This window comes from Aquarana catesbeiana, linkage group LG11, assembly GCF_042186555.1.
Source record: "Aquarana catesbeiana isolate 2022-GZ linkage group LG11, ASM4218655v1, whole genome shotgun sequence".
Taxonomy (NCBI): domain Eukaryota; kingdom Metazoa; phylum Chordata; class Amphibia; order Anura; family Ranidae; genus Aquarana; species Aquarana catesbeiana.
In genome coordinates, this window is record NC_133334.1 from 277,880,907 (window position 1) to 277,905,932 (window position 25,026).

Sequence of the window (25,026 nt, forward strand, 5' to 3'; positions counted from 1 at the left end):
GGGTGGCTTGATAGTATTTGATGAGGTTGGGGAACGCGAGACCTCCATCTGAGCGTGCCGCCATCATCACCGACCGAGGAATTCTATGTCTTTTGTAGTTCCAGGTAAATTTAAAAAGGTCAGATTGTAGTTTACTCAGGTGGCTGTGGGGGACAGGGATGGGTAGAGTTTGGAAAAGGTAGAGCAGTTTCGGGAGGATTGTCATCTTAATCGACGCGATCCGACCTAGTAAGGAGATATGGTGTTTTTTCCATGATGTTAGCAGGGCTCTGATGGAGCGGTATATGGGGGGAAAGTTTTCCTGGTATAAAGTGTTAAATTTTGTAGTGATGTGTACCCCTAGGTATTTCAAGGAAGTAGTTTTCCAGTGATAAGTGAAGTTTGCTTTTAGGTGTGTTGTTTCCTTGTCTGAGATGTTGATTGGAAGGGCCTCTGATTTAGAGGTATTAATTTTATAGCCCGAGAGGGCTCCATATTTGTCCAGTTCTGCGTGTAAGTTTGGCAGGGAGATTCGAGGTTGGGTCAGGGTAAGGATCACGTCGTCTGCGAACAGCGAGATCTTGAACTCCCGCCCCCTAACGGAGACCCCCCGAATATCCTGATTACCTCGGATAGAGGCCGCCAAGGGTTCAACACATAATGCAAATAGCAGGGGTGATAATGGGCATCCCTGTCGGGTGCCGTTTGTTATCGAGAAAGCTGGAGAAATGGCAAAGGGAGTTCTGACCTGTGAAGAGGGATTTGTATAGAGATGTTTAATGGCTCTCAAGAATGGTCCCCGAAATCCCACGTGTTGTAGTGTGGCGAACAGGAAGGGCCACCCAAGTCGGTCAAAGGCCTTTTCGGCATCTAGGCTAAGTAGCAGAGCTGCCGTTTTCTCCCTATTCGCCACATCCACCAGATCAATCACCTTCCTGGTGTTGTCTCCTGCCTGCCTGAGGGGGACAAAGCCCACTTGGTCCTTGTGAACTAGGGATGGGAGGATCATGTTCAACCGGATTGATAGTAGTTTAGTGAAAATTTTTAGGTCTGAGTTCAGCAGGGCAATAGGTCTATAGTTGGCACATAGGGTAGGGTCTTTTTCTGGCTTAGGGATCAGAGTGATAAACGAGCGTTGCATGTCTGACGGGATGGGGGAGTCTCGGAAGAAGGCGTTGAAGAGTTTGCACATATGTGGTAAGAGGATGGGGAGGACTGCTTTGTAGTATTCGTAGGGTAGTCCGTCTGGTCCGGGGGCCTTGCATGATGGGAGTGTCTTTATAGTCTGTTCTATTTCCTCTTCAGTGATTGGCATGTTTAAGGTTGTCAGGTCAGAATTTTGGAGCTGAGGGACTCCGCTCTCTGCCAAATAGCGCTGCATTCGGTGGAGAAGGTCTGGAGGAGCGGGGTTACTAGGGATATTAGGATTGTTGTAGAGGTCCCGATAGTATTTCGCAAAAGTATCAGCAATGTCCTTGGGGTGGGATAGTAGGGAACCTGATTTAGTCTTAATTTGGTGTGGTGTGGATATGTGGGAGGTATCGCGTAGTTTTTTCGCTAGTAAGGAGTGTGCTTTGTTGCCTTTATCATAATATAACTGTCTTAGTCTGAGGATGGCTTTTTCTACCCGCCCCATTGCCAAATCGCTCAATGTTGTTCGCAGTTTTACGACTTTTTTAAGGAGGGTTAGAGTTGGTGACTGTTGTAGTTGGTTTTCTAAAGCCCTAAGTTCTTTTTCGGTTTGAAGTTTTGTGGCCAGGGCATCTTTTTTCATAGCAGAGGACAGTGCCATGCATCTGCCTCGGACCACGGCCTTATGGGCTTCCCATAGTGTAGATGTAGATATGTCAGGGGTATTGTTCTCTGCAAAATAGTGAGTGAGAGTGGATAATAATTCTGTTTTCGATGGTATGTGCTGGAGGAGGAATGTGTTTAGTTTCCAATTGTATGGTCTATAGGCGGTGGAACCTAGTTCTAATTTAAGTGATATAGGTGCGTGATCGGACCATATCGGTAGTATTTTTGCTTCTTTTGTGTGTCTAAGCGCAGTATTATTTAGGAAGAAGTAGTCGATGCGTGAGTGTGTTTTGTGGGGAGCTGAATAGAACGTGTATTGCCGGTCACCAGGGTGGAGAGCCCTCCAGGCATCGAAGAGAGCATAGCGTCTGGAGAGTCTGCGGAAGAGCTTCGAGTCTCGTAAGGCACGAGCCGGTATTGCCCTGGGGCCCACCACCTGACGATCCGCAGTTGTTGAGTGAGTTAGATTAAAATCGCCCCCCACTACTAGTATCTCATGGTCAGATTTAAAAAGTCGGGTAAATACTTTAGTCAGAAAGTTATATTGTTTAATATTGGGGGTATAGAGGGTGCAGAGAGTAAGTGCCTGTTTTTGCCACTGTCCTTGAAGGATGACAAAGTGGCCATGTGGATCGGTATATTGCGCCGTGCATTTAAAGGGGGATCCATTTTTAATGAGGATGGCGACCCCTGCCCGTTTATGTGGACCTGAAGAATGATATATTTGGGAGAAATGCTTGGATGCGAATGAGAATGAGCCCCCTTTATCAAAGTGTGTTTCTTGGACAAAGACAATATCTGCTCCAGATTGTTTAAATTCCCTCATCGCCAGATGTCTCTTTTTATCAGAATTTAGGCCGTGAACATTTAAGGATAGGATCTTAGCCATAGTGTTGGTCGGGGAAGGGTGGTTGTCTTACCTGATGTGGAGAGGATGTTCGGAAGGCGGTGGGTTGGCTGTGCACATGCCCCGAGGGAGGAGCCAGGTGGATTCCACGGTTTGTCCGTTGAGTCACATAATGGTGGATAGGTGGGGGGGGGGGAGAAGGGTAGAGAGGGGGAGGGAAAGGGAGAGAGAAGAAGAAAGAAAAACATGTGATTAGTACAAATCATACGGGTATAAATTCGGTCAATTATCAAACGACCTCGAGAGGCAAAAAGGCCTAGGTCAATACGGGATTCCAAGGATCCCCCCAACTGCGGCCCAGAAGGACCCGTCGGGTGGATGCAAGGGAACCCCGATTTGGTCATAGAAAACACAAACTGTGAAATAACTATAACTGCTATCAGCTAACCAAGAGGGGGGTGGTCAGGAGTGATATCTCCTACTCTCTCGAATCTCCGTGGAGATGTGCCCGTAATGTAAACTAAAGTATAAACTGAGGGCGCAATAAGAGGGGGACTAAGTAAACTATAATGTCCAGGGCAAAATCACCAGTATTATCTGGTGGTCAATAAAGGCCATTGGAAGGCATCCTAAAGATGCTGTCGGTACATCTGGAGTCAGCCGTTTCCGTGCTTGGTATTCTTGCGTGATGCATCTTTGTTTCGGGATCTGTTGGATGAGGAAACTTTCTGCCAAGTTGCGGGTGGTGCAGGAGGATTGGTGATCAGGTCCCATTCTGGGAGACGGGGGACGGATATTCCCACTGTATTGCAGAAGGCTTGTATGTCCTCCGGATAACGTAAAACCGCAGATCTGCCTTGGTTTTTGGCTGTAAGGCTGAAGGGGAAACCCCAGCGGTAGGGGATATTTTCTTCTTGTAAGATGCGTAGTAGTGGTTGAAGGAGTCTTCGCTTCTGTAACGTGATCCATGAGAGATCAGGGTATAGCTGCACTTGAGCATTTTTGTAAGTCACTCTGCGTGCTAAGCGAGCTTGTCGCATAATGTCCTCTTTCAAGGGGTAGGAGTTAATCCTGCAGATAATGTCTCTTGGTTGCGTAGTGGCATTTTTGGGTCGCAAGGCTCGATGGGCTCTGTCCATTTCTATGAACTTGGTGACTGGTTCTCCCAGGAGATTGTTAAACACGTCTTGTAGAATGTGTTGAATGTCTTCTGGGCCATCAACTTCTGGGATTCCTCTCACCCGTATGTTGTTCCTGCGTCCTCTGTTGTCCAAGTCTTCCACATGGCGCTGCATGTCTCTTAGCATGGTGTGGTGGTCTGCTCCCTGGAGTTGGGTTCTGTGGACTGCAAGCTTGGTCTCTTGGATTTCTTCTTCGGCCATTTCAACTCTGTCGGCTAGGTGTTTGAGGCCTGACTGGAGCACTTGTATTTCCGAGCGACACGTGGACTTTACGTCTTCTATTAACTGTCGGAAGTCCTCTTTAGTGGGGATTGCTTGCAAATAGGTTTGCCATTGTGGGGGTGCTGGTTGGGGGTGCTCTGGTAGCGCGGACCACTGCGCCGAGGGTGTGCGGGGTGGTAAAGGTGGTGGGTCTGACGCGGTGAGGCCCAAAGCCTGGTGTGCAGTTCCCAGTGGGGAGTCCCAGGGTTCACTCCAGGTTGGAGTCTGGGCAGAGGGGTTGGCCCTTGTGGCATCCATTCTCTGGGAGCGGGGGTCTGGTAGATTCACTTTTTGGGCATAGGTGGCCTGTGGTATTGTCCAGTCTCTGGGCAAGTCAAGTGCCTGTGGGAGCGCCATTTTTTGGGCTTTTGGTGGTGGTGAAGCAGGCTCTATGCGGTTATGGGATGCTGTGTTCGCTGCAGGTTCCGGAATGGTGCAGTTAGCTGGGTGCATGGGGGGTGGCAGGGCTGGAAAGTCCATGGAGAGGACTGAGGAGGTTGGGGAGTCTGGTTCAGTGCCATGCAGACATGGGTCTGATGCTGTTCTCAGCAAGCGGGGGAACGCTTCTGAGCACTGAGTGTATTGCTGGGGGAGGGAGGGCGGCATGGTGTCCTGAGGGCCTTGCTGCGATGCCTCATGAGGTGGTGATCTGGATGGGGGACTCACCGCTCCCGGATTACGGAGTCCGGTTGTGCTGTCCAGTGGAGCAGATCCGGGATCTATAGGTGTCCGCTGTGGTGAGTGAAGCGTTGGGGAGTTCCGGGCGGATCTCTGAAGGTAGGCCGCAGAGGGATCCGGCGCCATCTTGGCTGTTCCGGTCTGTGGCATGTCCGTCGGCGGAAAGAAGGACCGGAGGTCTGAGGAGGATCCCGGAGGGGGTAAGGATGATCCCCTGGCTGCCGCGGATCTGGTGGTCCTGGATTTGCCCATATGAGTGCTGTGTGGAGTCCCCTATGCGCCGTTTTTTCCCGGGCTGAGAGAGAGCAGAGGAATCAGGCTGCCATTCAGTGCGGCTTCCGGTCACGCCCCCTATGAATACTTTTTCAAGGCACTGTATATTTTAGTCACTGTTTGATAAAGTTGAAAATTTTGGCAAAAATCACCTATTTCCATGGGGTGCGCCATTCACGCGGCTCCATGTCCTTGTTACCCATAACGTGGAAGGCTCCTCCTACAATTGTCTGCATGCTCCTTGGTACAAAACAAGATGACATCACGAGATCGGTGTGTTTTTTTTTGGCGCGGTCCTAGCCATCGTTTAATTCTCAGCGCTGTCGGCCAAAGATGAAGTTGGGTTACGTCGTTATAATTTCTGCTGTACATTATTTTTTTTCCCCAGGCAGCCATCTCTCTTCCCTAACGCCTGTCCAAATCTCGCAAACAAGACGTTTTGGTTCTGTAAGGAGGCGGTTCTTCCGAACATTTGCCTGGATCTACGGCGGAGCGTGAAAATTTTTTATTTTTTTACGGCCGCTATGGATCCAGACTCCCTGCCAATGTAATCTGAATGCAAAATGAAAAAGCCGCCATCCATCTGTTGTGTGACTTGAAATCTCCTCTATAAAGGCTTATCATTTAATGGTGGGGTCTGCTGTGATAGAAGGCACATCTGCAGGCACTTAGACGGGGAGCGGGAGATGATGACGGGCCCCGCAGATGGCTCCGCTCCGGAATTTTCCGGGGCCTCGGTGCAGAAATCTGTTTAAGACACTAAGTAAGCCTAAATTACACTTCTGATTATGTTGTCACTTAGGAAAATTGACTCATTTTTTTTTAAGAATATTCTTTTTCTTTTTTTCCCCCCTCGTGATAATGGATGGGTTTTTTCTCGTTTTCTCAATTTGTGTTTTGTTCAGCGACTGCTGCTCTGTAATCGCAGGGCAGCGGCTCATTCAGAAGTGTCATGTAGAGAGTAAAAAGAAAAAAAAAAAAAGCTCAGTCTCTTTGGGCTTTGTCAGCAAAACCACATTTTTATTTAAGAACAAAAAAAAAAAAAAATTGTTACAATCCCAGCGGTAAAAAGAAACAAAAAAAAATTGTTAGAATTCCAAGCGGTAAAAAGAAACAAACAAAAAAAAGCTTCTGCAATTCCCACGGTTCTAAATGCTATTTATTCAAAGAGGGATTTCATTTTTAGCTGCTGTGTGTGTCCACTCTGACTCTGAGAGCCACGGTGCCCCCAGCAGGTGGGCCAGGTCCTGACACCTACAGAGATTTTATAGAAAACGGACGCTAAACCTCCCGATAGAGCAGAGTGCTTGCTTATCATCATCATCATCTCTACTAATATACACTGCTGGGGTCCCAAACTTTCTGAACAAAGGGCCAGTTTACTGTCCAGGAGGCTTAAGAGGGGGTCAGACTGTGGTCAGTGGGGGTTAAAAAAACACCATGGTGTCAGAGGGCATCATTGGTTTTAATGGGAGGAATAGTGCCCCATTGTTTGTATTTAAAGTAGGAATAGTGTCCCATTGTTGATGCCTGTAGGACGAATGGTGCTCCATCATTGATATCAGTGGGAGGAATAGTGCCCCATCATTAGTGTCAGTGGGAGGAATAGTGCCCCATCATTGGTGTCAGTGGGAGGAATAGTGCCCCATCATTGGTGTCAGTGGGAGGAATAGTGTCCCATCATTGGTGTCAGTGGGAGGAATAGTGCCCCATCATTGGTATTAGTGGGAGCAATAGTGCCCCATCATTGGTGTCAGTGGGAGGAATAGTGCCCCATCATTGGTGTCAGTGGGAGGAATAGTGTCCCATCATTGGTGTCAGTGGGAGGAGTAGTGCCCCATCATTGGTATCAGTGGGAGGAATAATGCCCCATCATTGGCATCAGTAAGAGGAATAGTACCCCATCATTGGTATCAGTGGGAGGAATAGTGTCCCATCATTGGTTTCAGTGGGAGAAATAGTGTCCCATCATTGGTGTCAGTAGGAGGAATAGTGTCCCATCATTAGGGTCAGTGGGAGTAATGGCATCCTATCATTGGTATCAGTTGGAGAAATTTTGCCACATCATTGGTGTCAGTGGGAGGAAAAGTGCCCCATCATTGGTGTCAGTGGGAGGAATAGTGCCCCATCATTGGTGTCAGTGGGAGGAATAGTGCCCCATCATTGGTGTCAGTGGGAGGAATAGTGCCCCATCATTGGCATCAGTAAGAGGAATAGTACCCCATCATTGGTATCAGTGGGAGGAATAGTGTCCCATCATTGGTATCAGTGGGAGGAATAGTGCCCCGTCATTGGTATCAGTGGGAGGAATAGTGTCCCATCATTGGTATCAGTAAGAGGAATAGTGCCCCATCATTGGTATAAGTTGGAGGAATTTTGCCACATCATTGGTGTCAGTGGGAGGAAAAGTGCCCCATCATTGGTATCAGTGGGAGGAAAAGTGCCCCATCATTGGTGTCAGTGAGAGTAAACAGTGCCCCATAATTGGTATCAGTGGGAGGAATAGTGCCCCATTGTTGGTACTCAAAGTAGGAATGGTACCCCAATGTTGGTGTCAGTGGGAGGAATAGGTGCCCCATCATTGATGTCTGTGGGAGGAATGATGTCCCAAGGGCCAGATAAAGACAAGCAAAGCGCCACATCCGGCCTCTTGGGCCGCAGTCTGGAGACCGCTGATATACTGTATAAAACACATGAGAAGTTGTCTTTATGATGGTGCCGTGAAGCCTTTCTGCATAGAACCTCATCTAATGAATATGGTCACTAAAAATCTGGGGACCCCAGAAATGTATTTGAGCCCCCGTTGTGCACCAGGAATATGACGGACGGGCGTTGACCATCTGTGGATAATGATGTCATCACTGTCTCCTTAGGGCAACGAAGAAGGCTTGTACATTTCCTCTGGCGATCTTCGGCGGCGGCCAGCCCAAAATAACGAGGTCTCTTTGTACGACACCCATGACAACATGAGAGTTCCCAGCAGAGAAGCCATGGGGCGCCAACCGATGAATGACATCAGGACAATCCCAGATACTCGGAGGTACGTCTAAACAATCATTTCATTCCTGACTTCTCTTGTGTGAACGTAAAAAAATGACTCAACACACACAAAAGTAACCAAAAGTAACAAGTTTACTAGAAATGTGTCAATTTTTACATTTCAGTTTTCTGGGTTCTGAGGTCCTAAGGTCCCCGCTGGCTTGGTACATCACCAGTGGTGAGATCTCCTTACCAAAATTCTGGGCTCTGCCACCTACTCTGGTCAGTCCAACTCCTTCTTCTCCTACATTCTGTGAGATGTAAAAACAAGGAGTAAGAACCCCTCATGATGGAAGCAGATGGGTGGACTGGGAACTCAGACATGGAGATCACGTAGCTGGAATTCATTAAGGGTTGCAAAAAAAAAGAAAAGGAGGGCGATTCTGAGCTCTACGCAAACTTGAAATCTTAGTTTTTAAAGACCCGTCCTTTTAACGTAATGGAGATCAGCCAACCACGGGTAGACCTTAAAGTGATGCCGTCACTAAAATCAATGTGTGAAATAAAAAAAAAAACCTAGATTACTGATGATTTCCACTGCCCCCGCTGCCATTGTAATGAAGAGGAAGTGCCGGGTAAAGAATCTTCAGAATTCGACACTTCCAGGAGTGTCGATTTTTCTTGTCCCCTGCTGCACGCTTTGGATGGATCCACTGGCCCCCTTTCTTACTACTGTGTTTTGTGGTGATGAAGGAACCACAGAGTGCAGAGGATGACCAGTAAATCGACACTCTTGGACGTGTCAGGTTCTCAAGATTCTTTAGTTGGCTTTTTCTCTTTCCTAAACCAAAATTCACAGGAACTAGGAGTACTCCATGTCTTTGTTGAGGGAACACCTTCACACATTGATTGTAGTGACCGAGTTGCCTTAGATGGTGGTGGCAACTCGTGTTAACCTTTTGTGGAGCATGCTGGACCTTGTGGTCCAATGGGTGTCATAGAGTTATGGGCTGTACAAGCATGTTTTTCCATTGGTGGTGGTGTCTCATCTTCACAGGTATCCTACTGACGTGTTGTAGCACTAAGACTCCTTGCTGTCCTTAGTCATAGTCTGTGTTTTTTTGTGGTCGTATTTCTCTTTTTGTCTTCTTGGTGTTGTGGTTCACTAACTAACATAAAGTCCTAGCTGGTGGTGGCAATTGGGTTCTCTGTTTTGCACTTGGTTCTCAAAAGAGTTGTCTTCTGTCTGTGGTTGTCGGTGGTTCATGTGACATTTATTAACCTACTGTGTTTTCTTACTCTAGCTGAGGGCTCGTTCTCACCACGGTGGATGCGCTAAAGTAGATGTAGATGTAGACACTAACTGAAAGATTTTTCGTTTTTTCTAACGTACCATGTGTCAGAAACTTGCCATTTTTTAAATTAAAATATCTGTTTCACCATTTTCTCAGGACAGGGACAGGATTAGACCCTTTGCCAGATTTTAAACACTGTCTATGGCCTTGTTAAAGATGAACTCGACAAATGAATGCAACTATGTAATCATTAATACATCAATATACACTCACCGGCCACTTTATTAGGTGCACCTGTTCAATTGCTTGGGTAACACAAATTGCTAATCAGCCAATCCCATGGCAGCGACTCAATGCATTTAGACATCTAGACGTGGTGGACAAGACTCGCTGAAGTTCAAACTGAGCATCAGAATGGGAGAAAAATGGGATTTCAATGACTTTAAACAAGGCATTGTTGTTGGTGCCAGGCGGACTGGTCTGAGGATTTCAAGAACTGCTGACCTACTGGGATTTTCACGCACAACCATCTCTGGGGTTTACAGAGAATGGTCCGGAAACGAGAAAATATCCAGTGAGCGGCGGTTGTGTGGAAGAAAATGCCTTGTTGATTTCAGAGGAGAATGGTCAGACTGGTTCCAGGTGATAGAAAGGCAACAGTAACCCCTCGTTACACCCAAGGTATGCAGAATACCATCTCTGAACGCACAACACATCTAACTTAGAAGCAGGTGGGCGACAGCAGCAGACGACCACACTGGGTGCCACTCCTGTCAGCTAAGAACAGGAAACTGAGGCTACAACCGGCACAGGATCACCAAAATTGGACAATAGAAGATTGGAAAAACGTTGCCTGGTCTGATGAGTCTCGAATTCAGCTGCGACATTCAGATGGTGGGATCAGAATTTGGCGCATGGATCCATCCTGCCTTGTATCACCGGTCCAGGCTGGTGGTGGGGGTGTAATGGTGGGGGGGATATTTTCTTGGCACACTTTGGACCCCTTAGTACCAATTGAGCATGGTTTATACACCACGGCCTACCTGAGTATTGTTGCTGACCATGTCCATCCCTTTATGACTACAGTGTCCCCATCTTCTGATGGCTCCTTCCAGCAGGATAATGCACCATGTCACAAAGCTCCAATCATCTCACCACTGGAGAATGAGGTCTCTGTACTCCAATGGCCTCATACTCACCACATCTCATCCAATAGAGCACCTTTGGGATGTGGTGGAACCGCATCATGGATGTGCAGCCAACAAATCATCAGCAACTGCGTGATGTTATCATGTCACTATGGACCAAAATCTTTGAAGAATGTTTCCAATGCTTCTTTATGCCACAAAGAATTAAGGCAGTTCTGCTTCTGAAGGCAAAAAGGGGTCCAACCCGATACTAGCAAGGTGTACCTAATAAAGTGGCCGGTGAGTGAATGTACTTTTTTTAAGGCATGTGTAGTGTAAATATCTGTATTTGACTTGGTGACAGTGTTTGAAGCCCCTGAGCAAAGCTCAGATATGGTGAAGGAAGAAGCAGCACATGGAGCCAATTGGGTATGCTGGAACATGTTGGTAGGAGGAGAGAGTAGAGTGGCAGAGAGATAAGCACAGACTTGTAAGTGAAAGTGAAACTGCAGTATAGAAGGATCAGGTCCCCGCCCCTGCCAGACAGGATTGTACTCTATGGCAGAGCGGTATACATCTCCTGGACAGTAATAAAAAATGGACAGAGGCCTTAACACTTCCCCATGGCACATATATATACACTATTATGAGTATACATTGGGATAACCAAAGCTAAATGTAAAACCAAAAAAGCCAGATTGCATGGAAGTTGAATAATATGCTATATGGCCAAATGATCTTGGACAACTGACCACACCTACCTAGGTGGCCAAAAGTGAGAACGCCCCTCCAAATGATTGAATTCAGTTGCTTCCAGTAAAGGGTACTGTTAATACTACAGCATACAAAGTCATTTTAGACAATGTACACTACCAACTTTGTGGTAACAGTTTGGTGAAGGCCCAAATCCGTTCCACCAAGACTGTGTACCCCTAAGCACAAAGCCAGCTCCATAAGGACATGGTTTGATGAGTTCAGTGTGGAGGAACTCACAGAGCCCTCAACTCTACTGAACAACTGAATAAATTGGAGTATCAATTACAAGCCAGATCTTCTCATCCAACATCAGTACCTGACCTCACAATTGTTCTTTGGGATGAATTGGCTCAAATTACCGCAGAGGCACTCCAAAATCTTGTGGAAAGCCTTCCTTGGAGATTGAAGGCTGTTTAGCCACAAAGGGCGTCAACTTCATATTAATGTCCATGATTTTGGAATTGGATTTCCAACAAGCTCATATAGGTGTGATGGTCAAGAGTCCAACAAGCTCATATTGGTGTGATAGTCAGGTGTCCAACAAGCTCATAAAGGGGTGAGGTCCAGGGGTCCAACAAGCTCATATAGATGTGATGATCTGGGGTCCAACAAGCTCATATAGATGTGATGATCTGGGGTCCAACAAGCTCATATAGATGTGATGATCTGGGGTCCAACAAGCTCATATAGATGTGATGATCTGGGCTCCAACAAGTTCATATAGGTGTAATGGTCAGGGGTCCAGCAAGTTCATAAAGGTGTGATAGTCAGGGGTCCAACAAGCTCATATAAGTGTGATGGTCAGGAGTCCAACAAGCTCACACAAGCTCATATGGGTGTAAGGGTCAGGGGTCCAACAAGCTCATATGAGTGCAATGGTCAGTTGTCCAACAAGCCCATATGGGTGTGATGGTCAGGTGTCCAACAAGCTCATGTGGGTGCGATGGTCAGGGGTTCAACAAGCTCATATAGGTGTGATGGTCAGGTGTCCAACAAGCTAATGTGGGTGTGATAGTCAGGGATCCAACAAGCTCATATAGGTGTGATGGTCAGTTGTCCAACAAGCTCATGTGGGTGTGATGGTCAGGAGTCCAACAAGCTCATATGGGTGCGATGGTCAGGTGTCCAACAAGCTCATATGGGTTCGATGGTCAGGTGTCCAAAATGCCCATATAGGTGTGATGGTCAGGTGTCAATCAAGCTTGTATGGGTGCGATGGTCAGGGGTTCAACAAGCTTAGATGGGTGTGATGGTCAGGTGTCCAACAAGCCCATATGGGTCCGATGGTCATGGGTTCAACAAGCTCATATAGGTGTGATGGTCAGGCGTCCAACAAGCATATATAGGTGCGATGGTTAGGTGTCCAAAAAGCCTATATGGGTGCGATGGTCAGGGGTCCAACAAGCTCATACAGGTGTGATGGTCAGGTGTTCAACAAGCTTGTATGGGTGCGATGGTCAGGGGTCCAACAAGCTCATATAGGTGTGATGGTCAGGTGTTCAACAAGCTTATATGGTCTGTGAGGGTCAGGGGTCCAACAAGCTCATATGGGTGCGATGGTCAGCTGTCCATCCAAAAAGCTCATATGAGTGTGGTGGTCAGGTGTCCAACAAGCTTATATGGGTGCGATGGTCAGGTGTCCAACAAGCCCATATGGGTGTGATGATTGGGTGTCCAACAAGCTCATATGGGTGCCATGGTCAGGGGTCCATCAAGCTCATATGGGTGTGATGGTCAGGTGTCCAACAAGCTAATGTGGGTGTGATGGTCAGGGATCCAACAAGCTCATATAGGTGTGATGGTCAGTTGTCCAACAAGCTCATGTGGGTGTGAAGGTCAGGAGTCCAACAAGCTCATATGGGTGCGATGGTCAGGTGTCCAACAAGCTCATATGGGTTCGATGGTCAGGTGTCCAAAATGCCCATAAAGGTGTGATGGTCAGGTGTCAATCAAGCTTGTATGGGTGCGATGGTCAGTGGTTCAACAAGCTTAGATGGGTGTGATGGTCAGGTGTCCAACAAGCCCATATGGGTCCGATGGTCATGGGTCCAACAAGCTCATATAGGTGTGATGGTCAGGCGTCCAACAAGCATATATGGGTGCGATGGTTAGGTGTCCAAAAAGCCTATATGGGTGCGATGGTCAGGGGTCCAACAAGCTCATACAGGTGTGATGGTCAGGTGTCCAACAAGCTTGTATGGGTGCGATGGTCAGGGGTCCAACAAGCTCATATAGGTGTGATGGTCAGGTGTTCAACAAGCTTATATGGTCTGTAAGGGTCAGGGGTCCAACAAGCTCATATGGGTGCGATGGTCAGCTGTCCATCCAAAAAGCTCATATGAGTGTGGTGGTCAGGTGTCCAACAAGCTTGTATGGGTGCAATGGTCAGGGGTCCAACAAGCTTGTATGGGTGCGATGGTCAGGGGTCCAACAAGACCATATGGGTGTGATGATCGGGTGTCCAACAAGCTCATATGGGTGCCATGGTCAGGGGTCCATCAAGCTCATATGGGTGTGATGGTCAGGTGTCCACAGACTTCTGGCTATATAGTGTATCTTTCCTATCTTTACAGTTTGGCTTTGAAAGGTAAATCCTAATCCTAATAGTGAAAGTCACACTATAATTGAATATTAAAAAAAGCCTTGAGGTGGAACTCTGTGCAAAATAAAAAAATGACCTATATAAATGCTATATTTTAACATCAATAAAAGCTTATTGTTTAAAAAAAAAAATGACCTATATGACAGTCTGTCACACAGCAGTCTTTGTTTTGCCGAGCCCCCCTCCCCCATAAAATAGTTGTATTACCTGTTGATCCTGCCATAAAGTCTGTTATTGTGTAATATCCTTAACGGGCGAAGCTGCGCAGCAAAAGTAATTATTAGAAAGCGGGTCTGCTCAGAAAAAAGCCATTTACTGTGCCTCTCATTAGTATGTAGCCAGCTGTGTTTCTCAAATAGACAGAACAGAACATTTGAAACCAATGTCAACTCATTTTTTTAGAATCACTCCTTATCTCTCTCTTATTTCAGACCAGGGCCCCGCAAGTACAGCCATCAGAATCTGCTTGATTACTAAGGTAACTGACACCTGAGACATATCTGTGCTCCGGGTACAATGGGTAACATTAGCCAAAGGGAATTTTCCATATAGAATTAATTTGCCAACAACTTGGAACCCTCTATCTTGAAAGTCCCTGGGTGCCAGACCTTCGGCCCTTCCTCACTTCCTGTTGCACCCTCGGGGGCCCCTAAAGACAGTAGCCTGTGTATTGGTGCTTTCTGAAGCCAGTAAGTGAAAAGTATTCTTTACACTGGCTTCTAGTAGTTTAATTGTTAGGTTTGTTTGTTTTACGCTATTTTATGTATTTTCTGTGCAGTCCGTCTCATTTGGCATTTTAGTTTTTTTTTTTTCCCTCTAATCTTTTATTTTGGATCTTGCTAAAAGCTACAGTATATCAAATGTGCCACCAGTAATTTTTAAGGTGGCTGTGGGGAGCAGAAACGTGAAAGCATTGGTTTGTAAAGAGTCTGTAGTAGCAGTGATCTCCAGCAGTCATATATAATATGTCTCCAGTCTATGATGTCATATAATGTGTCTCCAGTCTCCTAAAGCATGTCCCCGGTTTCCAACAACTCTTATGTCGTGTTTGTAGTCTGACAAGTCTCCTTCAGCATGTCTGCAGTCTCTGACAATCTCTTGCAGCATGTCTACAGTCTCTAGTCATCTCTTCTAGCATGCCTTTAGTCTTGGATCATCTCCTCTTAGCATGTCCATAGTCTTTGACCATCTTATGTAGCATGCCTTTAGTCTTAGATCATCTCCTCCTAGCATGTCCATAGTCTTTGACAATCTCTTGTAGCATTCCCTTAGTCTTAGATCATCTTCTGTAGCTTGTCCATGATCTCTGACCATCTCTTGTAGCATGCCCTTAGTCTTAGATCATCGTCTCTTAGCATGTCCAAAGTCTTTGACCATCTCTTGTAGTATGCCCTTAGTCTTAGATCATCTTCTCTTAGCATGTGCAAACTATCTGATCATCTCTTGTAGTATGCCCTTAGTCTTAGATCATCTTCTACTTAGCATGTCCAAAGTCTTTGACCATCTCTTGTAGTATGCCCTTAGTCTTAGATCATCTTCTCTTAGCATGTGCAAACTATCTGATCATCTCTTGTAGTATGCCCTTAGTCTTAGATCATCTTCTACTTAGCATGTCCAAAGTCTTTGACCATCTCTTGTAGTATGCCCTTAGTCTTAGATCATCTTCTCTTAGCATGTCCAAAGTCTTTGACCATCTCTTGTAGTATGCCCTTAGTCTTAGATCATCTGCTGTAGCATGTCCATAGCCTATGACCATCTCTTGTAGCATGCCCTTAGTCTTAGAGCATCTCCTCCAAGCATGTCCATAGTCTTTTACCATGTGTTGTAGCATCCCGTTAGTCTTAGGCCATCCCCTGTAGCATGTCCACAGTCTCTGATCATCTCTTGTAGCATGCCCTTAGTCTTAGATCATCTCCCCCTAGCATGTGCAAAGTCTCTGTCCATCTCTGGTAGTATGCCCTTAGTCTTAGATCATTTTCTCTTAGCATGTCCAAAGTCTTTCACTATCTCTTGTAGTATGCACTTAGTCTTAGATCATCTGCTGTAGCATGTCCATAGCCTTTGACCATCTCTTGTAGCATGCCCTCAGTCTTAGTACATCTCCTCCAAGCATGTCCATAGTCTTTTACCATGTGTTGTAGCATGCCCTTAGTCTTAGGCCATCCCCTGTAGCATGTCCACAGTCTCTGACCATCTCTTTTAGTATGCCCATAGTCTCTGACCATTTCTTATAGCATCCCTGTAGCCTCTGACCGTCTCCTGTTGCATGTTTGCTTACAACTTTCTATAGCATTACATTCACTAAACATAATGTGTGACCCTTTGGTGATGTCAGGAGCCACACTTGAGGCCCCCTACATCAAGAAAGTTGACCACCACTCTAGTAAGTCTTTACACACAGATATGCTTATTGGTTGGCCCAGTGGCCTCCAAACTGCAGCTTGTGGGCCGGATACGGCACTTGCTTGCCTTTATCTTACCCTTGGGACACATTTCCTCCCTCTGATATCAACAATTGGGTATTATTCTATTCCCACTGACACCAATGATAGAGTATAAATTCTTCCTCTGACACTAAAGATAGGGCACTATCCCTCTCACTGACACTAACAATGGGGCACTATTCCTCCCACTGACACCAAAGATTGGGCACTATTCCTCCCACTGACACCAATGATGGGACACTATTCCTCCCACTGACACCAATGATGGGACACTATTCCTCCCACTGACACCAATGATGGGACACTATTCCTCCCACTGACACCAATGATGGGACACTATTCCTCCCACTGACACCAATGATGGGACACTATTCCTCCCACTGACACCAATGATGGGGCACTATTCCTCCCACTGACACCAAAGATTGGGCACTATTCCTACCACTGATACCAACAATGGGGCACTATTCCTCCCATTAATACCTAATGATTGGGAATTTTTCCTCCTCCATGAACCACAGGGATGCTATGTAATTTTTTACTCCCACTGATCACCAAGCATGAGGCGTTATCTACTCCCACTGAGCACAGTCTGGTCCCCTAAAGTCTGAAGGCCAGTAATGAGCTGACCTCCTCCCCTATTTCAGGTTGTTGCAGTATTTAGATTCTGACTTTCAGAAAAGTCAACACCAAAGAACACCCATCCCACACCACACAATGGAATGTGAGAATTCAGGAACCTATTGAGGGGCTTCCTAGTATGTGGTGGAGGTGTTCCGTACCACTGACTGACTCCTTTGAAGTCAATGTTTGCATAGTTTCACATGCCCTGGATGCTCCTCACAGCAACAAGCAGAAGGGAAACAATCTGTTCTGCTATGCAAAGGTTAGATTAAAAAAGTAAATGTATCCAAAAAAGTACAGTGCAACCAACAGAACTCTGAATACCTCAAATCATCAAATATAACAATGAATCATAGGACAGTAATAAATAGTGACATCAAATAACCCAACAGCCAACATTGTGTATTAAATTGAAACACCACTTTTATGAAAACTCCCCCCCCCCCAAAAACACTCATAAATGAAGCACAGTTTAAGACAGTACACTGTCGTATGTTCACTTTGAAACATCATCATCGCCCCCTTAAAAATGTCATCTCTGTATGAAACCACTGACCATCGCTTTTGGGTTTGCACGATGACGTCATTAACTCCGCACCGACGTGTTTCGTCACAGACCATGTGGTTTCTTCAAGAGGAAAGCTAGATTAAAAAAAAGTAAGGATGGAACGCATTCACAACTGAGGTTCTTGGGAACATGTATTTTTGGCCGCGTTTTCGGAACCGCGCAAATATCTCATCAAAATATGCATCTGGTTGTGGTCCCATTATTATTTAATGGCACTTCAAATGTGCAAAAAACATGCCAAAATGCACATCTCAAAACGCCCTTGGCTCACTGTTGAAAAAAAGGGAAGGAGCTACTTTGACTCGCTTGTCATGTGTAGGGCAGACCATCCAAGCAAATAGGCTGCCTATGCTGTTGCGGGACAAACGCGCAAAAAAATGCACCTGAAAATTGCGCAGGTGTGAATGTGGCCAAGTGGTACGAGAAAAAGATACAAAGCCATTCAATGATGGAGTGGTGGCTGCAGGTGATGGAAACTGGCTTGTTCCCAATGACAGGGTGATGAGTATATGGCAGTTCAGGTGAGTCTCAGGGTAAAGTCACTGTTCCTGGAGAGTTGGGAAGTACCAAATGGGGTTGTGTGGACATTGTATGGAGGTCACTCCTGGAAGGTTCTCCTGGGAGCCGTACTAGGTGTATCCAACTGAGAAAAAGGGCCAAAGACAGATCCAAACACCCCATCAGGATTCTATCACAGGGCTAGACTGGCAATGACTTTGAAGCCCCTTAGGAAGAGCAGGAGTTCCTGGCTGGGCAGAGAGACTTGGCCAACATTTCTTCAGGCTTTCAAGGTCATTACAGGCTTAAGGGAAACAATATTTTATGTATGGGCCGATTCTAGACAGATTTTATGTTCTTAAGATGCAGAATTTTACCTGTGTTCACCACAGATAGCATTATTATAGTTGGTAGGAGATAAACTCATCTGCTTTATACATTTTATATATTTTATGCTGCTTTTGTTCATTGAACATGATTGCTGGTTTTGCTTTATTTTGAGTGCCAAGTGCAAATTTTTCAAAAATGAAACCAAAATTGTTACCAACAATGAAAACGGTTTGTTTATTTAGAAGGCTTTGTGCTACATTAGTGTAATGATACCTCTGGGACGAATATTGAGACCAACAATGGAAAAGATCTGTTAATTTCGAAGGCTTTTTGCTACACTAGTGTAATGATACCTCCGGGACAGATGCAGTCTAGTATTTGCTCTTATGGATCAGCGATGTATCATATTTGTAGTCACTCAGTAGCATGATATTGACGGCCACCTGCCGTGTTTTTTTTTTTTTTTAATTTCTTTGTGTCTCCAAAAATAAAAATACCATCAGGGGTTCCATCATCATGGTGTAGAAAATCACCAAAGAACAGCACATTTTGCCACAGAAGAAAAATGTCATCAATGAGTCCAGTCCTGGAGAAGAACTGCAGCCAGGGGTGTAACTACAGCAGGTTGCAACTCTACACTTAGATAGGAGGGGCAGCGGGGGTGGCATATAGAGGATCCGATGCCCACCATTTTCCTCTTGCAGCTGCTGAAAGCCAGCTTCTACTCCTCTCCCTCCCACAGGCACTCAGCGACTGCAGGAAGAAAATGGAGGGCATCGGTTCCTCTATATGCCATTCTGCCGCCCCTTTTATCCATTTTACTTGCTTCCAGCTACACCGGGTCTCTGTGTGCTCCCCTGCCTCCCCCCCACAACTCAGCCGGCTTCCCCCATTCCCTCTTCTGCCAGCTGCTGATGTGTCAGGATGGATAGCGAGGAAGGGGCCGGTAAATATGTAATTTACCTACCCCATCTTTCCTTTTGAATGGACACAGTGAGCGTTCAGGACCGATCACTCCTGTGTCCATTCACAACTGAAGCATAATGAACTTTTTTTTTTTATGCTTCCATTTGTGAATGAAGGGGAAGCTCTTCCTGTCCGTTCATTCTGTGCAGCTGAGGCTGCAGAGATGGAGATTGAGGGCTTTTTCCTCAATCTCCTTTCTCTGTCTAAAATCTCAACAAAGCCCACCAAGGGGGCTCCTAAAAAAAAAAAATGTAAAAGATAATAATAAATAAAATTGTAAAAAAATAAAAAATAAATTACAATGGCAAAAAAAAGCAAAAAATAAAAAAAATATTGGAACTACCAGGGTAGCAAAGGTCACCATTGCGACTGGGCCCTGGCATTCCATTATCGTAGGGGGGGCACCTCTGACTGCAGCAGTTCACGTAGGTGTCCATCCCCTACTGAAAGGTGACATATAAGATAAGGACCTCTTGTTACAGTCCAGTTCCCTGAGACAGCCAACCTTTCTGAGCAAGGGTTGGGGGCAGCCACCATTTATGGGTCCCAAGCAAATGGATGGGGTCCCGGGTTTTAGCATGCATTAAAGTAAATGATAAAAAGTAAAGCAAAAAAAGAAAAGTTACAGTTTGGGTAAACAGTGATCAAGACTGACTTGTTAGGCAGGTATTTCTTTGTGTGCTTCTTTAGCTAGAACACTTTTCAAGCTTCTGGCGCTTTCTTTGATCCTTCTGGGTGGATTCACCTTCTCTACTTGAAATAAAATCGAGGATTGCCGGACTTGCTGCTCAGCTGTCTTCAGATACAGATAGGCGTTGGTTCTTGTAAAATAGAGCTAGGCCGCCCCAAAAACAGAAAGCAGGGGAATTGTCATACACAAGGAGGACATACCTGACTTTAAATATTTACTTGGACAGAAGAAATCAAGCACCTAATAATTAGTTAAACGTCCATAAAACCTTTATTCTTAACAATGAAATCGCTACCAGTAGAGAAACGATATTCAGCGTGTTTCGGCAGCCAAAAAATCCCTCTTCAGCTTTCTTCAGATACAGATAGGGATTGGTTCTTGTAAAATAGAGCTAGGCCACTCCAAAAACACAAAGTGGGGGAATTGTTATACACACACATAATCACACACATAGGCTGGACTTGATGGAGATCTTTTTTCAACCTCACCTACTATGTAACTATACTATGTAACAAGGAGGACATGCCTGACTTTAAATATTTACTTGGACAGAAGAAATCAAGCACCAAATAATTAGTTAAAAGTCCATAAAACCTTTATTTGTCACAACCAGTAGAGAAACGATATTCAATGCATTTCGGCAGCCAAGAAATCCTTCTTCATCAATATCACAATGCTACAAGAGAGCCATGGTGCCACACACAATTCCATCCTAATAGTTTCACTTGGAATATATCAATGCATCTCATCTCAGGATCACTAGTAACTAAAACCTCAGCTCTGATGAAGGGAGATTTATTGCCCCCCGAAACGTGTTGGTTATATTGTTTCTCTACTGGTTGTGACTTCATTGAACAGATTTATTTGGCACTTGATTTCTTCCTTCCATGTCAACGTCTCTGTTTGTACATGTGGCCTATGCCACCAAGACAGAAGGTGATGGGAAATCCAACATTTTATAGTTGTCACCAGAACAGGAATGGGGGGGGGGTGATCTTCAGTGGTGACCAGTACCAATTGTCTATGATGGGAATTATTTTCACCTTGCAAAGATTTTCTCTCACCTCCTGTTACATCTTGGAGAAATGAAGGAGATATATCCTCCACAGGATACAGACAGTAAAAAATAAACTTGCAGGGGCTGGACCCTTCCTTACACGAAACTGAAACAAATTTGACCATACATACTCTTTAATTCTGCCATGTGCAACAACTTCAACACAATACATACTCTTCAACTTTGCCATGTGCAACGACTTCAACCCAATATATACTATTCAACATTGGTGGTGCTCAGTCTTTGGCTGTGGAACTTTGTGTAAGTGGAACTTGGTATAAGTGGGAGTTAAAAACTAGCCTTATAGAGTGAATAAGTCTTGCTTGTTGATTGCTGGGTTTGCTGGGGTGCATTTTTGGGGCTTTTCCTTTTAGTTTTTCATTTGCCTTTTTCTGTCACTTTTTAAATAGCTTTTTTTTCTTTTTTCTTTTTTTTTTTTTCCTCTAGTTCCTTCAGCCTATCAATTAAGGGGGGTGGTTAATTGCTCACAGGTGCCTATTTAACTGGGTGTAGAACAGTGTCGCCAACCTACCAGATTGAAATTTACTGGCACAACACCCAAAATTTACTGGCACCACCACGTTTTTACTGGCATTTCACAAAAGTTCCAAAATTACATTTTTAGGTGTAAATTTCAGTATTTAGGCTACAAACAGGTATGCTAAGCAAATAGCAATGTGATTTAAGGTAGATTTTAAGGTAAAAAAACATATTTTTGGTATTTTCGACATAATAAGGAATTATCTAGTCCAATCACCTCCTGCCTCCATCACCTGTCACCATTACTCCCTGCCAGACTGCCTCCATCCCCCTCTGCCACCATCACCACCTGCTCCAGTCCACCCCCCTCTGCCACCATCCCCCTCTGCCACCAACACCACCTGCTCCAGTCCATCCCCCTCTGCCACCATCCCCCTCTGCCACCATCCCCTTCTGCCACTGACCCCTCTGCCACCATCATACCATGTCTCCACCCCCCTCTGCCACCATCACACCCTGCCTCCATCCCCCTCTGCCACCATCACCCCCTACCACTATCCCCCCTCTGCCAGACTGCCTCCATCCCCCTCTGCCACTATCCCCCTCTGCCACCATCACCACCTGCTCCATCCCCCTCTGCCATCATCACCCCCTGCCACCATCATACCCTGCCTTCACCCCCTCTGCCACCATCAGCCCCTGCCACAATCCCCCTCTGCCACCATCATACCCTGCCTCCACCCCCCTCTGCCAGACTGCCTCCATCCCCCTCTGCCACCAACACCACCTGTTCCAGTCCACCCCCCTCTGCCACCATCCCCCTCTGCCACCAACAGGACCTGCTCAAGTCCACCCCCCTCTGCCACCATCCCCCTCTGCCACCAACACGACCTGCTCCAGTCCATCCCCCTCTGCCACCATCACCTTCTGTCACCGTCGGCTGGGCTGTCACTCTGTCCCAGACTCCCCCCGGTCCCCGTAGACTCTGGATTGCCTGGTCCTGGATGCAGGGCTCCCCTCCATTCCGCCGGCGCGTGCTGCTCAGCCTCCGAGACCTGCTGCTCCAGTGGCAGAGTCGCCTGGCCCTGGCTCAGCTCAGCTGTCAGCTTGCCTTGCCGCCGCGGCCGCGCTCGATCAATTCGAAAATGGCGCCGGGCGGCGGTATTACGTTACTGCGCATGCGCCGCCCGGCCGAGCGCGTACGAGCTTTCCCGAGCCCGGCCGGCTTCGGAACGGCGCATGCGCAGTTGCGTGGCCGGCTCGCGGCCATCATTTTTACGGGCACCGGTGCCCGTAACGGGCATTCACGGGCGCCCCGAAAAATGGGTCATTTTTACGGGCTGCCCGTAAATCTACGGGCGGTTGGCAACACTGGTGTAGAACTCAGTCTGAGCGTGCTCAGTCTTTGGCTGTGGAACTTGGTATAAGTGGGAGTTAAAAACTAGAGTTATAGAGTGAATAAGTCTTGCTTGTTGATTGCTGGGTTTGCTGGGGTGCATTTTTGGGGCTTTTCCTTTTAGTTTTTCATTTGCCTTTTTTTGTCACTTTTTAAATAGCTTTTTTTTCTTTTTTTTTTTTTTTTTTTTCCTCTGGTTCCTTCAGCCTATCAATTAAGGGGGGTGGTTAATTGCTCACAGGTGCCTATTTAACTGGGTGTAGAACTCAGTCTGAGCGTGCTCAGTCTTTGGCTGTGGAACTTGGTATAAGTGGGAGTTAAAAACTAGAGTTATAGAGTGAATAAGTCTTGCTTGTTGATTGCTGGGTTTGCTGGGGTGCATTTTTGGGGCTTTTCCTTTTAGTTTTTCATTTGCCTTTTTCTGTCACTTTTTAAATAGCTTTTTTTTTTTTTTCCTCTGGTTCCTTCAGCCTATCAATTAAGGGGGGTGGTTAATTGCTCACAGGTGCCTATTTAACTGGGTGTAGAAATCAGTCTGAGCGTGCTCAGTCTTTGGCTGTGAAACTTTGTGTAAGTGGAACTTGGTATAAGTGGGAGTTAAAAACTAGAGTTTAAAACAGGAGGTTATAACAGGGGTCATAGTACCTGTGTAGTATCTGAGTGTTGTCTGAGTAGTGTGTGTGGATCGTTAGTACTTGTGTATTGTGTACTGTATACTTGAGTATTGCGAGTGCACGTAGGTCTGCGACTGTTCTGCGATTGCACGTAGGTCTGTGAGTACCTGTGTATTGTCTTGTCGTGTACCTGTGTATTGTCTTGAGTATTAGTGCCAGGAAGCTAGCTGTTAGGTAATTTGGACAGGGTAAAATCCCCAAATCCTCACTAAATTTAATAGGTACGATGCCCAGCGGGTGTGGAGAGGCGACTCTTTGTACATCTTGCCGCATGTATGCGTTCCTTGATCATCCGATCGAGGGTGAATACTGCTGTGCAAAATGTAAGCACATTGTTTCCCTGGAAGCCCAGGTTCTGAATCTGGGGAAGCAACTGTCAGCACTGAGAAGTCCCTCCATACTAAAGGTGAGCCAGGAATGTACACGGCAGGTGCCGGCAGGGGCCAGCACAGAGGCGGGTGGAGACAAAGAGGTGCAGGCACTAGCAAAGAGTAGATGGGTGACAGTCAGGAGGGGTAGAGGGGGAAGTGCCAGAGAGGCCGATCCAGGACTGGAGCATCCCAATAAGTACGCTCCATTGAGTGTCATTGGTGAAACCAGTCAGGGACCAGCACTGCTGGAGATGAGGGACTCTCCTAGCTGCCAGGGGAAGAACTCCTCCAGTGAGAGTGGGGGGGCAGCAAAGGGAAAGGAAAGACAGATTCTGGTGGTAGGGGACTCAATTCTTAGAAGGACAGAGAGGGCAATCTGTAACCAAGACCTGAAGCGCCGAACAGTATGTTGTCTACCGGGCGCTCGGGTTCGGCACATCACGGATCTTGTGGACAGATTACTGGGAGGGGCTGGGGAAGACCCGGCTGTCATGGTGCACGTTGGCACCAATGACAAAGTCAGAGGCAGATGGCGAGTCCTAAAGAACGATTTTAGGGACTTAGGTGCTAAATTGAGGAAAAGGACCTCCAAGGTAGTATTCTAAGGAATACTACCGGTACATCGAGCCACACCAGAGAGGCAGAGGGAGATTAGGGAAGTAAACAAGTGGCTGAAGAGCTGGTGTAGTAAGGAGGGGTTTGGGTTCCTGGAGGACTGGGCCGACTTCTCAGTCGGTAACCGGTACTATAGAAGGGACGGACTGCACCTAAATGAGGAGGGTGCAGATCTGCTGGGAATGAAGATGGCCAAAAAGTTAGAGGGGTTTTTAAACTAGGCGATGGGGGGGAGGGTCCAGAGACAGTGATAGCCAGCGCGGATGATATTCCAGAGGGTAGTGTTGGGGGCATTAGTGGTAGGTTAACCAAAGCACAAAAACACAAGGTGAGTATAGTAGCAAGTCCTAGTTGCAATTTTGAAACACCCAATACGAGGACAATATGCGACCGGTCTAAACTATGTGGCATGTTCACCAATGCCAGGAGCATGGCAGACAAGATGGGTGAACTAGAGATACTGTTGTACAAGGAGGATTTGGATTTTGTGGGAATTTCAGAGACCTGGTTCAACAGCTCTCATGATTGGCTGGCAAA

General features: G+C 46.3%; 1 protein-coding gene across 3 annotated transcripts in view; it reads left to right on the forward strand.

Moving 5' to 3' along the window:
• PLCG2 (phospholipase C gamma 2) overlaps window positions 1-25,026 on the forward strand; it is a 201,715-nt gene that overhangs the window by 169,903 nt on the left and 6,786 nt on the right. For 2 of the 3 annotated variants that reach the window (XM_073605902.1, XM_073605903.1), the window contains exons 32-33: window positions 7,890-8,056; window positions 14,207-14,253. In XM_073605902.1, the coding sequence (XP_073462003.1) occupies window positions 7,890-8,056; window positions 14,207-14,252 (213 nt within the window). In that variant the 3' untranslated portion in view covers window position 14,253. The remainder of the gene's footprint in view (window positions 1-7,889; window positions 8,057-14,206; window positions 14,254-25,026) is intronic. The other variant, XM_073605904.1, reaches the window with a different exon arrangement.